Genomic DNA, 16,226 nt, shown 5'->3' with positions numbered 1-16,226 from the left:
TGTGAGGGCCCTACACAAGAGTGTGAATATCAGGAGGGGAGGATCATTGGAGGCTATCTTGGAGGCTGGCTTCTATCAGGGAGATGGAAGAGAGTGGTGGTGAGATATTGATAAAATAAGATTCACCAAGAGTTGATAACTAAATTTTTTTATAATAAAAAGTGGGGTTTTTTGGGGGGGGCAGTGAAAGTATATAATTTAAGGATGCTTGGATTTAAATTTCAGCCCTGCCACTTATTAGTTGTGAGATCTTGTCAAGTGATGTGAACCATCTCAATCTGTTCTCCATTTATAAAATGAGGGCAGTGAGAATGCTATATATCTCTTGAGCTTGTTGTAAAGCTTGAAGGACACACTCCTCATGAGTGATCAAGCCAAGACTGGTGTGCAGAAAGCACCCAATAAATACTAGTTATCAGCAGTGTTATCTTTTCTTCTGTGTCAGGCATTCTTTCTGCTAGACCTCAACCATTCGCAGGACCACTATTTTCTAGAAATCCTTTACTCTAGCTTTTTAGAGGCATATTGAGATTTTCTCTTAGAAAAGCTACCATTTGTTTCTTATCTCCTCTCTACATGTGTTTGCCTGTCAATATGCTGCAGAGTAAAGCACTTGCTCTCACTGTGGAAGTGTGTGTGTGTGTGTGTGTGTGTGTGTGTGTGTGTGTATTTGGACACATCTTTGCTTCCCTGACTGTGTCAGCCCATTCAGAATGTGGACTAAGCCAGTGAAGGACTGCACCTCACCCACAAGCAGCTCATACATCAATGGTGCTGAGCTCTTCTCTGTCCTGAATCCTCCTCCTTCCTCCTCTCCCTGAAACCCCCTCCTTCCTCCTCTCTGTGAAATCCCTCTGTCTGTACCAAATTTGCTTGGTAAAGGTTAGGTGAGACTTTCCCCAGCTCTTGCTACTGCAACCTCAAGTTCAAAAATGGGCATACAATCCAGACCTGGGTAAATTAGCAGTCCTATTTTCTGGCCACCCGACTGGCACAGACCCAGACACATGATGTAGGCTACGCTAATCAGAGTATTTCTGGGGATTTTTCTGATTAAAATATTGTGGAAATTGGTCTGGTATAGAGGTGCCATATTTAGCCAAACAAATAAACAAACAGGGCACCCACTTACTTTTGAATTTCAGATAAACATTGGGTATATTTCCACGTTTGCTTCTCTGAAATTCAAAGTTTATTTGTTGCTTATCTGAAATTCAAAGTAGACTGGGCATTCTGTTTTTATCTGCCAGATTATTATGTTTTTATCTATCAGATGGCATTAGCTATCTGACATTAGCTCTGGCCACTGGGCAGGCTGACCCAGGTAAGTGTGACACCAGTGATATAGGCAGCTGTGTGCTCAAGAGCTTGCTGGTGGGATGAAGCCAGGTGGTTCCAGGAGAGAGACACACAGAGGCCCAGCCCGGAATGCATCATTGAATCCTTGCTCCCAGTTGTCCTCTAATAGGAGCCAATGACTTTCCTTTTGCTGTAGGTAGACTTGTAGAGGTTTTTTGTTTTTGTTTTTAGAATTTCTATTTGGGTATTTGAATAGTCTCAAAATACAGTGCCGTCTGTGCCCTACTAGTCAGACCTCACCTTTACGGACTGCTTAATATGTAGGCTGGACTGTATTAAGCACTTTGTCTACATGATCTCATTGAATTCTCATTGTAACTCTGCATGGTCTAAATGAAGAAATTATCGACCTAATAACTCTCTTTCTGTGAAATTGTTATACCGGTATTACTATACACATATACATTGTGGTACTGTGATGTGTGTACAAAATGTTTACTGTAGTAGTATCCGAAACAATAAGACACTGAAAAACTAAATTTCCATAGTAGGAAACTGGTCAAATGTTGATACTACCCTTAAAAAAAAAAATCACAATGCCATACGGGGTATTTGTTTATTCTCAGACTTGACTGAGAATGGATTCTTCCATTCAGGCAATTAAATTTGATATCCATGTGTAATTAATTTGGTAAAATCCAGAGATAATTGAAACAAATACATTTTAATTGAGTTCAAGTTTTATAAAGCTACATAAATCTTCCAAGTGATTCTAAGGAAAAGTTCTCATTTAGTCATCTCCTGGGGTCACACATCCTTGCCAGGCTGTCCCAGAAATGAGTGTTGCTGTCACCGAGTGGGGGAGCAGGAGGTGGGTCAGGGCACATCCATCACCAGCCCCTGGACCGTGACTCCAGATGTGTGTTCTCGGCATCCACCACCTTCCACTGTAACTTTGCATCTGTGTCCTCCTGACCCTGACCGGGAGGGGATGGTTTGATGAAGATGAGCCCTCTGCATCCCCAGGGCTGCCTCCGCATTCCGTTCTCCCTGGATGCTGACTCTAAATACACATGTCTTCAGAGTCCAAGCTTCCACAGAGCTTGGCACCGTGTTTGGAATGAACTAAAACTGTGACTTCTCTCTGCTCTTGCACACTGAAGCTGATGAAAGCATTCTTCCTCCAAGAAGCAAATTTGAATCAAATCAATGTTTTCATAAAGTTTATAGAGGATGAACTTGGACCTTTAGAAATGTTAGAAAGATGGGAAGGGCAAGGCCTACTGTTTATACACACACCATCGCATGGAGTTGAGACACAAACAAGGTACTTCTGTCCAAAAAGTGCTTGAGTGGTGGCTTTGCTCTCTCAGGTGCACAGAGCAGGTTTCCTCAGACGCCTGACTGAGAGGACAATGAACTAATAAGATACGGGCGTGAGGCGTCCTGGGCACAGACTTGCTCCGCCATGGATGGCTTTGCTGGAGGCACCTGTCCCACCTGAGGTATTTTCCAATCGTAGAGATTCACCAGTTCTGGGTTCATCTCATCTGGCATGAGTAGTGTTTTTGCCATCAAAATGATGTCGTCACTAATGTGACCACCTGGTATGAAACAGTGTTTGCTGTTCACGTCCAGGAGATCTATCTTGTCTCCAATTTGGCATTAGTATTAAACAGCTGCTACCTTCAGACACTTCAATTTGATATAAATGATGTTAAGGAGAGACTGGGACCGACTCAGACAAAGTTCCCTCGGTGTCTGTACTTTCTCCCCCAAATTGCAAACGTCTGGGCCTGCTCTTTAATACCACTAGCCTCTTGGGCCATTCTGTTTTCATGTCACTGTCTACTTTCCGCACTGGAATCAAATGGCAATCTGATTCACTGGAGCATGGGCTTAGAAGTAACAATGCCATGAGGTGTGTGCCTTCCTGTAAACTGTATTGACGGAGTGCTGTCCTAGGTTCCTGGTGTTTGTGTGTGTGCGTGTGTGTGTGTGTGTGTGTGTGTGTACCCAAAAGATGCAGTGAAGTTCAGCAAGGGGATTTCTCAGACTAAACTGGAGCCTGGGAGGGTCACCCCAGGGTTGAGGTTGAAGGGGTGCTGTCAGGAAGAATGATATCAGGACGAAGAGTCCATATTTCTGCTAACTCATGTTGTGGCCTCCTATCTATCCTACTCAGGTCAGAAGACAGGTATGGATGCCCTCTGGATCCCTGGCCAACGGGCTCCCATACTTTGTGTTTGCAGCTCAGTGGCAGTAGGAGCACAGACATTTCAGTGAGGGGTCTGACATTAGAAGGAGACAGATGCTGCTTGTCTGTTCAGGCTGACTTTACTGACATGAGTGATGTCCCTATTTGAGAAGGCAAGTGGTATCATATCTATTACTGATAGAGCTGCCAGTAGGAGAGCCAGTACAGGGTACCCTCACTTTTAGCTTCTTAATTTTAGTTTGTCAATAAACATGTGCCTTAAGCCACCCTACAGCACAGTACTAAGTAACAAAGTCAGGCACGTTTGATGAAGGCCGGTGCTGTTCTCCAGGATTCTGTGCTCCCGGCCATTGTGAATGCCAGGTGTGGACAGGCAGCAAGGAACACTGGGTACACACACACTTCCCATACCCTCTCTGCTCATATGCATGATCTTGTTCCATGGGACTTCACTTAAAAGTCACAGGTTCAAAAGTAAAAATATTTGGAATTTCAAGAGAATGATAGTATATAGCATTAAACCAAGCACAGGGCTCTTCTGAGCACAGGGCCCAGTGTGACTGCACGGGTCACATGCCCACGAAGCAGACTCTGAATGGGGTCGTGGCTTTGCACATGATCCTGCAGACTCCATACACCCCTGCAGGCTGTACTTTGTCAGGGGAGTGGAGAAATGTGCTCCAAGTGTTGGGAGGAGCTATGTTGATGGGAGTTCAGGTATGGGGCTCAGTATTTTGAGACTCCCTTTCTTCATATTTGCTCTATTACCTTGGACAAACATTTCACCACTTCTGGAGAGTCCACTCATTGATATGTCAAACAGGAACCTGATAGTACCTTTTAGGGATATTAAGAGGACCAGGAGAGGCGATGCATGAAAAGCACACGGTGCCTCGCGTACAGTCGTTATTTGGCCAATGTTGGCCGCCACTGGAGGACTCGGGTGAGACAATTTCTGAAATTTCAGACAATTTCAGATGAGATGATGTTGTGACTCCCCTCCACACCTAGTGGGTGCACAATGCAGGTCTGCTGAATGCCAGTGACCTTGATGGGGCTCATTGCTTCAGGGCTGTTAGCCTCCCCCCTAAATCCTTCTAGCCAGGACCACCAGCTTTGTGGATGAGGGATGACTTTTGTCTCCTGATGTCCACTTTTCCTATTAGTCCTCTGCTTTTAATTGGGAGGACTCAAGCATTCGTAATAAATATGTAGACAGGGAAAAAACATGATTGTTATTATCACAGAGGGCACTATCAGTGTTGATTCAACTAAATCAAATGCTGGTGGAGGGAGAGGGTTATTTCTGCAGGACCCTCCGCTGGCCTGGATGTGGTGACTGTTTCATGGAGATAAGCAGCCGTGCTGTGCCTGCTGGCACTCGGCGCGCGGGGCTGTGGCGCTCCTGGTTATCTCCCCAGGCATTAAGCTGCACTAATTGCTTTGGAAGCGAAGCCTTTTCCTGGGCAGCAGCATATGCTGCGTGAGTGCGTGAAGCCAAGATAAAAAGCCACTCTCCTCCTCCTTTGCTGAAGTTCAGTAATAAAATGGAACTGTCACCATTCCCAATAAATTGTTTATTTTAATTTAGAAAAATAATGAAAACTAGCCACCTTCTGGCACACAGTTGTGGTGTGCCTTCCTGGATCAGGCAGTCTTGAACTTTCTGTTCTCTGTAGTTAGCTCTGGAAGACACTTGGGTCTCAGTGTTGGTGAAATCAACCATGTGTCTTTCCCCATGTAATAGAACCTGGCCGTCACAGGGCACAAGAAGTCATTTTCCAAGGCCCATCTCAGAGTGTAAAGCTGCAAGCCAGGAAGTTGGCATAGAAGGTCTTTGAGGAGATATTTGAAAAATCAATTGATTTGTAGGATTTTTTTCATGTATTTATTATAGTGAATATGAAATTGAGATAGTCTCCCATTTTTCTGTCATCACTGTTCTTTCAGATTTCTTTTCTGTCCTATCAGTGAGAGGTCAGCCTTACACCCCCTGTGTTAAGAGAGAGCTGGAGGGCCAGATGTAGGCAGTGTCTGACTGAGGGGTTGAGAGAGGGTGAGTGGCCAGACAGGAATTGGCATCCTGCTGCTCGGAGGCTTCCCACCACTGGGCAGCAGCATTCCCATCCCCATTTCACAGGGAGCAAAACAGAGGCCTGAGAGCCAAAGCAACTTGACTCTAGGGTCTCATAGCTGGTAAATAGCATAACCAGAACTAGGATTCAGTCTCCTGAATTTTAGTTCAGTTTTTTTTTTTCCAGAGTCCATGTAGTCTAAATAGCAATTACTTACATACAATAATTATAATGTGATTGCATTAAATATGATGCATCTTGACTCTTAGTGAAAACACAACGAAGAGTAAAAGAAGTCTGTATTGATGAAGAGGCTGCAGAGCAGTGGACCAGGCCCCTTCCTTCTCTTGCAGACACTACCCTTGGAGTACACATGGTTAGGATTCGTCCTTAGCAAATTACTTCGTGACATGAGCAGTGAAAGCAGTGGGCATTAAATCCATGTGCACCAGGAGTGTGTTGTGAAGTGCCTTACTCTGTCTGGCATGAGCACTCACACGACATAAGTAAACCACTGGATGCTATGCAGTGATTAGAAAGGGGAGGAGGGAGATGGAGGATGGAAAGAACCATTGTAATCCAGGGACAGGGCTTTGGAGGCATTGTCCTGGCCAGGGTCATTGTGATGGTTGTGGTCCTCAAAGTCCTTTCCTTTCAATTATGTGGCCCAAATCCAGCTAGATCTGGTCAGGCAAAGGAGCAAATTTATTGGCTCATTTATCTGAAAAAGCCAGGCATGCCTGTTTCTAAGAGCTTAAGCCATGCTCCCTTGCTCCCTCCATTATGTGCTCTGTTCTCCTTGACCATTACCTTTATTCAGGTGAGCTCTTTCTGCCCAGTAGCTTGATGGCTGTTGGCAGCCCCAGGCTTCTTCCCTACCTTTGGGTAATCTCAGTGGAGAGAGAGTTTTCTTCACCACATTTCAGTAGAGGCCCAGGGTTTGGGTCATATGCCCATGGCTGATGGTGCCTAGTAGAATTTGGGATGGAATTAACAAATTGGTCAAGTCTGATGAATGGGCTCACCCCTTGATCTGGGAAGGAGAGAGATGTTAGCCTCACCCAAAACATACGAATTACAAGGCGCTGGGGAGAAGGAAAATCGGAAGAAGAGGAATGGGTGTTCAATAGGCAAAAATCACACATATCACACATATGAGTATGAGCCTTTGAATTTTCTTCAACTCAGCCTTGGTAAGTGGCTTGGTGAGGAGGAAAGGCTAGTCTAGCCCAAGTGTCTCCAGATGAATTCTACCCAATAGAATTCTATGCAACAATGGAGATGTTTTCTGATCTTTACTGTCCAGTGCAATAGCCATTAGCCACATGGGGCTATTGAGCACTTGAAATGTGGCTAGGGCCAAAACAACTGAACTTTTAATTTTATGTAATTTTAATTAAATTTAATGTAAATGACTACATATAGTCCATGACTGCCATAGTGGACAGGGCGGCTCTTGGTGTGGAGCCACATCACTGGAGATATAGTTCCCTGGAAGGCAAGGCCCCTGTTTTATGTAAGACAAGAGGTGGGTTGAGGGTTAAATGCAGCCTGGAAGACCAGAGTGATAAAGCAGATTTGGTCCAGGTATGGCATAGGAGAAAACAGAGTCTGGACATGAAGGAGAGGTGAGGGAAAGAAACAGAGAGTCCATCTGTGATGTCATTTGGAAACCCTTAACCTGGGGACATATTTTTTTCCATGTAATATAGGGGCCAGATTTGTACCAGGAAGAAATAAAATCAGAGCTGATCTTGTTATAAAATTGAATTGAGGGGAATTCCATGACATGTTATTGCATTTTACTCCAAGTGTCCGACAATAAAAGCAACCATTGCCTGAAGCAGTCTTTTGGCACATGACACATGGATTAAAAGAAAATGCATCCACACATGGATTAAAAGAAAAATTAAATGGGGTTGCTATGTTATTAAAAAAAAACAATACTGTGTAAACTTGTGTGGCTGAGCACAATTAAATGCAGTTGACAGAAATGACATCAGATGGATAGAATGAACTTGTCGAGGCAGGGTCTAGCCACAGCAGTATGAACCTGGGGCTGGTTGAAGTCCAGCCTCTCTAAGCTGTGTGATGGGCATGGCACGCTGCTCCATGTCCTGTAGGGTATGTGGGGACCACCCTCAGGTGACTCCTGCTGAGCCTAAGTCCTTTATGGTGGTCATTATTTGCCCATGAGTCAGGTCTCAAGGGCAGACATTCTTGGAGAAGGCAGACTGATGTGTTTTGATCCCCTCCTGCCCACCCACAGCCAGGACACCTGGGCTTCCTCAGATTTAGTTAACTGTCTAATTTGTTGACTGAGTGCTCATGAAGGGCATGCCAACTGCTCAGCATCCTGCTGGGGCTTGGACACCCAGCAGGAAGAATAGAGAAGCACAAGGCTTGGTTCCTGGCTGTGTGGTTTGCCTGGGTCCCTCGGCCTCAGCATTTCTCTCTCCCATCACTCAAGCCTGTAAACTCTGTTAGTCACCTGTAGGCCCAGCCATAATCCAGGTGTGGAGAATAAGAGTTTGTGGCTTGTGCCTGGCATACAGAGTACTAATAAAACAAAACAAAACAAAGTAGCAGGTATATAGCAGAATGAAGGAGGCATTAGAATGGGTGAAACAGACCGGGGTGAGACCTGGGCCAGACAACTAGGAGGTGTGTGAATTTGGGTGCCATGCTGAGCCTCACTCTTCCCATCTGCAAAGTGGGTGGATGGAACCTTACAGGGTTGTCGTAAGGATGCATTGCATGACACTGGCTAAGGAACTAACGTGAAGCCAGTTTCCATAACCATAGCTGCTTTGGTGAGCATGAGGGCACGATTGCCATGAGGGAAAGATGGCCTCAGGAAGGGGTCTTGTGGGTTATATGAATATTCCTAAGACAAGCAGCCAACTTCAAATCCAGCCTTGATTCACATTAGATCTGTTGTCATTAAACCTGAATCTCTAGTTCTCCCACCAGAACTTTCCAGTCCAGTTTGCCACCAGACCTACAGCCCATCCCATGATCAGTGGCCCATGCTGCTTCCTGAGGGAGCTCAGAGAGAATAGCATCTGAGAGCCATTGGCCACATCCTTGGGTCAATCTCTATGATCTATTCTTATTCTGCAATCACTTTTGGGGTTCTAAGGCAGACACACCATGAGTAGGTGTCACAGTGCTGTTGGAATGCTTGGGGTGTTGATGGGTCCCAGGACATAGAAGAGAAAGACATTCCTCAGCCAGGAAATCACCAGTGAACATTTTCCATGAGCACACCCTTCCTGCCCATCTGCCTCCTGGTGACTCCTACATCCAGTTTCTCCAGCAGACAAGGGTGTGGATGCCTTTGAGGAAAGAGTAATTCATTTCAGTAGAAAAGAAGTGGTTTTGGAATAGGTCCTTTGGAAAATAATGCCAAGCAGCTGTGCCACTGTGGACACGAGCTTTGGGGCAGTGGATATCCCACAGGATCATGTGTCCCTGGGCACATGCTTGGACCCACTCTTGCCTCTTTGTTGAGAAGCAGAAACATAATGGGCTCCACCCTTACCTCTTTGCTGCCTTTAATTTCCAGCTGGTACTGAGCTTCTGTGGAACCCACATAGCCAGATGGGCCTTGGGGATTTTTCTGAAGGGATTTGTTTCTATTCTTGCATATTCCTTGAAGCTCTTCTGATTTCTAGCCCGGGTCCCCCTTGCCATAATCACAATTCTTACCTTGTAATCCAGTCTTTATCCTTGCTCTTTGGAGATGGTTTGGGCACCTTTTGTTTTGTTTTTTTTGTGTTTTTTTTTTTTGTTTTTTTTTTGTTTTTTTTTGGTGGGGGGCACCTTTTGTATATCAGATGTGTGGTTGTCATGAGAGACAGAGTAGGCCATTGAATATGCCTGGTCTCAGGAATGTCACAGTCTTGAGTGGGGACAGGATCTACCCAGGCAGTTGCATATCCAGAGTTCTAAGGCGGGTTTGAGCATGGGATGCAGCATGGGGTCCTAAGGAAGCATTCTGAAGCAGTCTCAGAGATGGGAGTCTGGAAAGGGGTGATGTCCAAACTGAGGTCCCAAAGGTAGGTGGGAAAAAGTGTGGTGGGAAAGCAAGGAAATGGATGGAGAGTGGGTTCCAGATGGAGGAGAGCATGTACAGAGTCCTAAAAGTGATCAGCAGTGGGATAATTGAGGATAGAAGGGGATGGAGTGGGTCATGGGAGATGACACTGGAAAGGAAAGTAAGAACTTCAGAGAGATTAAGTGCTTTCTGCCAGAATTCAATGAATTTTTCCCCTAGGATGCAGTCAAGGCTGAAAAATGCATATAGAAGGTAAATTTTATATTGACTAAGTTCTTATGTTTTGAATTCTGAAGGATAAAATTGCATTATGACCATTCCAGTCTGAGACTCGTTGGCCTTAGTGTGCACCTGTTCATTTGAAGTTGGCATTTCATGTAACAGTTCGGACGCTAATGAATTCTCTACTTTATTGTTCCAGCACTTCAGGGAGCATCTGGACAAACTTTTTGCCAAAGGAATTGGAATGCTGGATATAGCTCTGAACGAGGCCTTCAACATTCTCAGTGATGTAAGCTCCTCATTAACTTGACTTACTTATATCCAGGAGAAGAGATGGAATTTTATTTTATCTTTTAATTTAATTTTTAAAAAATTGTGGACCAGCATTATGGTTAGCCTTGGCTGTCACTGGGTGGTATCTATAGGCTCCAGATGGGAGGGTGAGGCTGGCCACTTGAATCATCTCAGTTCAGAAACCAGGTCCAGCCAGTGAGGCCAAACCAACCCCCTGCTGGGCAGAGTTAATTGAGTCCTCTGAGTGGGGTTCTTGCCTGCCATGCTTGTTGGCTCTGGGGCCACCAACACTTGACTGACTTCCAATGCAGATCTCATCTCAGAAACTTTCAGTTTCCTCATAAAGTACACTCATGTCTCATTGTGTTTAACACTGAATTCCTGCCTGTGGCAACGTTCAGCAGAAGAGCTTTCTCTGTGCGGTAGGTTTAGGGAGTGCCATATCCATCCTTCCCCTCTTCCAGCCCTTTGCAGATTCACAATACACAGTAGCATAATCAAGACTCCAGTAAGTCCTACAGTAAGTAGTACATGCTGCTTAACCAACTGTTTCTTGCACTTTTTGGAACAAGAATCTGTTTTTCAAGTAGCACCCGTTAACCTTCCATGAAAACCTTTTGAGGGTCCTGGGTTGGTGATTCTGCTCCTTGAATACAATTGTGTTAAGCTAAAAGAGCTGGCATGTGACTTTTGTGTTCTTGCTACACCGAGAAAGAGCAGTAGGAAAATAGTGACTATCTTTATTAATGCAGGTTCTGTATCATTATGTAACTAGTATATGTCGCATGCTTTGGAATGTCAGGCACTGGGAAGCACCAGAGAACAGACTAGACAAAAGTATTTGCTTTAACGGACCTCGTGTTCCAGTGAGAAGGTTGAGGAATTATGGCCCATGAGCCAAATCCAGCCTGCATCTTGTTTTTGTAAATATTGTTTTATTGGAATGCATTCATGCCCACCTGATTATGTATCCTCTATGGCTGCTTTTGCATTACAATGGCCAAGTTGATTAGTTCCGATAGAGACCATATGGTCTGTAAAACCTAAACTATTTACCATGTGGCCCTTTACAGAAGTTTGCTGACCCCAGGTCTAATGGAAAAAGACAGATGAAGTGCATGTTCTTATGGAGAACAACAGCCCCATTGTTCTAGTGTAATAAGGACTTGCTGCTTTTTACAGTGTGGTCAAGAGAGATCTCTCTGACTGATGCCCTTGGTTGGAGTAGAGACCTTAAGGAAGTAAGGGAACAGTGATTTCATTTTGGGGAAGGAGTTTCCAGCAAGAGGAACAAGTACAAAGGCCCTGAGGCAGAGATGTTTGGCATATTTACCATACAGCAAAGAGACCAGTGTGAGGAGCAAAGTGAGAGAGAGAGAGAGAGTGAGCTAGGGGATGAGATCATGGAGGTAGCAGGGGCCCAACCACATGACTCATGTGGGGATTTTGCCTCTTGCTCTGTGTGGGATGGAAAGTCACTGGATTATGAGCAGAGAATGACATGACCAACTTGAGTTTTAGCAGGATTTCTCTGGCTGTTGTACTGAAAAACAAAGACCATGAATAGCAGGGAGTCCATGAAATTATCTGGGTGACATGTACTGTGGCTTGGACCGGGGAGGTAGGGTAAAATGTTAAGAAGCAAAAAAAAAAAAAAAAAAGAAAGAAAAGAAAGAAATCACTCTAGATCTGTCAAACAGCAGGGGTTCACTTCTTCAGGGGTTTGGCTGCATAAGGGCTGGAGAAGCTCAGAAACCAAGCAGAAAATGAAACAATTCTGTGATTAGCACCAGCAGGAGGCAGCTCCTATCTAAGGTAGGATGGACAACAGGAGGGAGGGACACCCTTGGTGTCACAATGAGACATCCTCCCAGTGGCCATCCAGATAGGAATCGAAGTGTGGAGGGGCTGCCCAGTGAGAGCCCTGTGGAAGCTGGTATCTTGGAAGAGATGCAGCTATTGCCAGAAAGCACCCATGCCCCCAGATCAGGAGAAAGGGAGACATGGCTTCGAAAAGCTTTGGCCTCTCCCTTCCATCCTCTAGTACTCTCCTTCAGATGAACCTGCTCAAAACTCCTGGAGCACCCGGCAAATCTGGGGAGAGGCATGGAATGGGATTGAGTGGAAACAGACACTAAAGGGGGCGACAGTTCCATCGAGGTGTCGTAGGAGCTGAGAGCCCAGCTGGCAGCTCAGTGTTCTGAAGGCTCTGTGGGGCTCAGGTGTCAGCCTGCAGGTGAGCACCCACCCACCAGCGCATGGCGCATCCTGGGAATCAGCTGTGCCCAACTCCAAATCTGGAGCTCTTCTCACTTGGCTACACTGGCCTCTCAAGCCAAGGCTGGGCCCCAACTCTAGACTGCCTTTTACCAATAATACCTATTGGCACACAGAAGGCCTGTGAGGTATTGGTCCTGAGCCAGTGTCTAGACTGCAAGGGAAGGAAAATAAGGAGGTAAGGTGCCACATCAGCACCTCGAATTAACTTGAGTTAAACCTACAGCTATTCCCTCCTGCTTTGCTGCATGGGGCTGCTGGCTACAGACAATTCACATTTAGGTAAGGCTCTGTGTTTGGGACAGCACATCCCTGTTAACAGCTTACGAATAATTTATGAACATAGCTGACCAGAGCAAAGGGCCAAACTGTACCTCTAAATTCTAATTTGAACCCTGGATAGGCCCCTTCTCGGGGCTTGGAGATGCCAAGCTCTGCATCTTCAGTGGGCTCTTTCGAGAGAGTCATATTGAAAGACTTCTCACAGTTATAAAATTAGTTCTCTTTTTATCTCAAAAGCCTTGTGTCTAGAGCAGGGGGAGGCTACTCTGACCTGATGAGTCCCTTGTTTGGAAACGTGCCCTGCAGTGAATTTCTGTTTCCTGGCTCTTTGGCAGAGGTGGTGAAGGAGCAAGAGTTGGTGGATGCTTGTCATATGAAGTCTGTGGCCTCTGGAGTCAGGCAGTTCGGGCTGAGAAGCCTGACTTGGTCAGAGCTTGCTGTGCAACCTTGAGAAAACTCTACTTAGCCTGACCTTTATTTTCCTCATCTGTAAAATGGGGAGAGGAGTAGACCCAGCACTAGCCACATCATTTGTGAGGCCCAGTGCAGAATGAAAATGCAGGTCCCTTGTTCAGAACTCATTAAGAATCTTAAGAGAAAGGCAGCAAGCAGAGTGTTAAGCCAAGTGTAGGGCCTTGTGCAGCTGTGTGCATCTCACTCCCATGAAGCTGGCTCTGGTAGACCAGGGTCGAGGATTCCAGCTGTACCTGACTCCCTTTCAGCAGGGTTGGGGTGGGTGGGAAGGGCCATCTCTGTGACCATGGAGACACTAGACAGCCTCAACTCTGGTCAGGGTGCCTGTGGCTTCTAGAAGCAGCTAGAGCTCTTGGTGTTTTGGTCTTAACTTCCTGCCCCAGTCCTCAGGAATGTCAGCTTCCCTTCATCTTTCCCTCTCTCCTTTTCCTTGCCCTAGTACTTTCTCTCTCCCCATCCCGTCACTTAGCAGATTTCCCAGAGACACTTCCAAGCAGTGTTTCCCCATTGTATGCCGGTTAACACTGGTCTGCCAAGGTTCTCCAGCCTAGATGTTGTCGAGGTGGTGAGATGCCATCCTCCTCTCCCGGAGACCCACCATGCACCTGAGCATATTCAAGGCCTTCGAAATCCTGCAGGGAACAGACTTATTCAAAATGTATTTATGCCAGTACTCAAACTTACTGACTTGGGAACTCTTTATATCATATCAGAACCTCAGGGTTAGAATCTTGTAGAAGTCACAGCTCACCAAGCACACCTTCAGGCATAATATGTTTGCTGCAAGAGGGTGTATTAACCTCCTAGCACCTCTCAGATCCAGAGAAACCACCAACACATGGTGGATTTCTTTTCTTAAGAAAAGAAACAGGTAACAGAAATAACTTTGAACCAGGAAAACCTTCCAAACACCTCTTCTCTGCCTTTACCTGTAAAACCCTCTGGGGTCTGGCCAGTCAGAAAACCCAATGGGTCCAGTGTAAATTCCAAAGAGTAGAAATGGAAGGAACAAAATATTACAAGATATCCCTAATTGAGATTGGTTGATGGTTGGCACCATATTTCGAACGCACATTTATCTCAGAGAGAGAAACATTTCCATCCTGTGTCTTGCCACTGGGCTTTGGGCTTTTAAATAGCCAAACATTTTGAAAAACACAGAGATGCTTAATCTCCCATGAAAATGAAGCTTTCGCTATTTTCCACTTCATCAATATGACCTTTAAGTGATATAATTCTCTTCTGTGTATTACTCCTGCCCTTGCAAGCCAGTACGAATAAAGAGTTATTTCTCAATCACACAAACACACATTGTCCCTCTGTGTGTCTCTCCCTGTCTCTCTCTCTCTCTCTCTCTCTCTCTCTCACACACACACACACACACACACACACACACATTCTCACAGACACAATTGAAATTTTGATTGTGGCTGGGGCTCAGAATGGTTCAGAGGTTGCTATAACTAAATGAAGTAAATTCTGTTTTGCAATTACCTGCATTTCAGTGTCAGGATTTGCTCAGATGACTTAAAGACTTGCAGTTGTTGTACAAACGGCTTTGAAAGGAGCATTCAAATAAACTTCTAAGACCCTTCCAGCTATTGATCTCTGCTGTATTCATTAGTTTCTGTAAGAACACAGAGCTGGTTTGCTACAGTAGTTAGCATCTACCTTGTCATGTGACAACCGCAATTATCTTTTTTGGCGATGAATATGATCTTTGCAGTGATTACCTTTTAAAAATTTTTCTTAGCCAATTAAATAAAATTCGGTGACATTTCAAAGACTGTTAATCACAACCAAATGCTCTAAATGTCAGGATGCATTGAAATTTTCGCTGCTAACTGATGAATCACTGAGCTAATTGTAGTTCATCATCAGGCCCTTGTCATTGTTATTATTATGGAAAACACTTTCATCACTCCCGCTATTCAAAAAAAAAAAGTTCTAGACAAATATGAAGAGAAGAGATATTACTCATCAAAGCATTTGAATTTAATTGCATTCTTCAAAATTCTCCGACTGCAGATTGCAGCAGAGAATACCAGGGACTCAGCCAGAGAGGAAAGTGATGTTTTTAAATAAACAGCTCAGGGCAGCCCCTTCTTCCAGTCTGTGTTATTCAGATATCTTCATTTCCCTCTCTTTCTTGCCTTTTGTTTCGGAGAATTTTGCCAGGATGCTTTCCAGTGAGTCACATGAACAACAGTCTTAAGGTGTCTTGATTTTTTTCCCCTTTCTTCAGACTCTGTGAACTGAAGCAGAGATCACCTTTATTCAGGGGGCCCACTGCTGGGGTTATTCAATGATCTGAAGACTGTGTTGAATGCAGCTCCCCAAAATATTTCCAGAACAACCTGTTGATAGGACAGGACTCCAGCAATGTTTCTTCTTACTGCAGTAAGGAAGAAAATGCACTATGATGATAGAATCTTAGCAGTATCTCAGAGTGGAAGGGACAAAGTCATTTTTTTTGAGACAATGAAGACTGATTGAAGGTAGTCTTTCAGAATGGACGAGAAGGAAGAGGCTTCATTAAGATTGGGTGAGAATCCTAACATTCTAGTTTACGATTGTTGGGTGCAACAGAGGGAAGATTTTGAGGTCAGGGCTTTCAAGAGTCTTAGGGTACAGATTGTCCTGTGATGGTTTCTATTGAAGAGTTGATGGGCCTTTCAGGATGTTCCTGGAATAAGCAATAAAGTTATTTGCAATTTTATCTTCCTGAGCAAGAGTTTTCTGGAATAGTAGTTGATGAAGACAATAGAACCATAGCTGCGTGGGATGGTTTTAGTTCTCAAGTATTTATACATACCTGAGAATTTCTATGATATTACAGCATGGGCCATGTCCACTCATTAATTCAAGGGTTCTGGTCTAGTCCGAGTTGCAGGAATGGCTGCCAGGGCCAGGGCTACAGTGGGGCAAGTGCCTAAGGCACACAATTTGAAGAGCACTCACTCATTCTTGGTAGAAGATGTGGTGACTACCATGTGACCCTAGAACTCTGGAAAGGATGGAGGGA

The 16,226-nt window shown here is 44.9% G+C and overlaps 1 protein-coding gene across 6 annotated transcripts in view; it reads left to right on the top strand.

Moving 5' to 3' along the window:
* CACNA2D3 (calcium voltage-gated channel auxiliary subunit alpha2delta 3) overlaps positions 1-16,226 on the top strand; it is an 832,272-nt gene that overhangs the window by 437,382 nt on the left and 378,664 nt on the right. For all 6 annotated transcript variants that reach the window (XR_013357842.1, XR_013357841.1, XM_077858494.1 and 3 more), the window contains one exon: positions 10,074-10,163. Coding sequence is in view for 4 of the 6 variants with exons in the window: in XM_077858494.1 (XP_077714620.1) it covers positions 10,074-10,163 (90 nt within the window). In the remaining 2 variants the exon portion in view is untranslated. The remainder of the gene's footprint in view (positions 1-10,073; positions 10,164-16,226) is intronic.

The sequence above is a fragment of the Canis aureus genome, chromosome 19 (assembly GCF_053574225.1).
Source record: "Canis aureus isolate CA01 chromosome 19, VMU_Caureus_v.1.0, whole genome shotgun sequence".
Classification (NCBI taxonomy): domain Eukaryota; kingdom Metazoa; phylum Chordata; class Mammalia; order Carnivora; family Canidae; genus Canis; species Canis aureus.
This window is presented reverse-complemented; position numbering and strand designations above follow the sequence as displayed.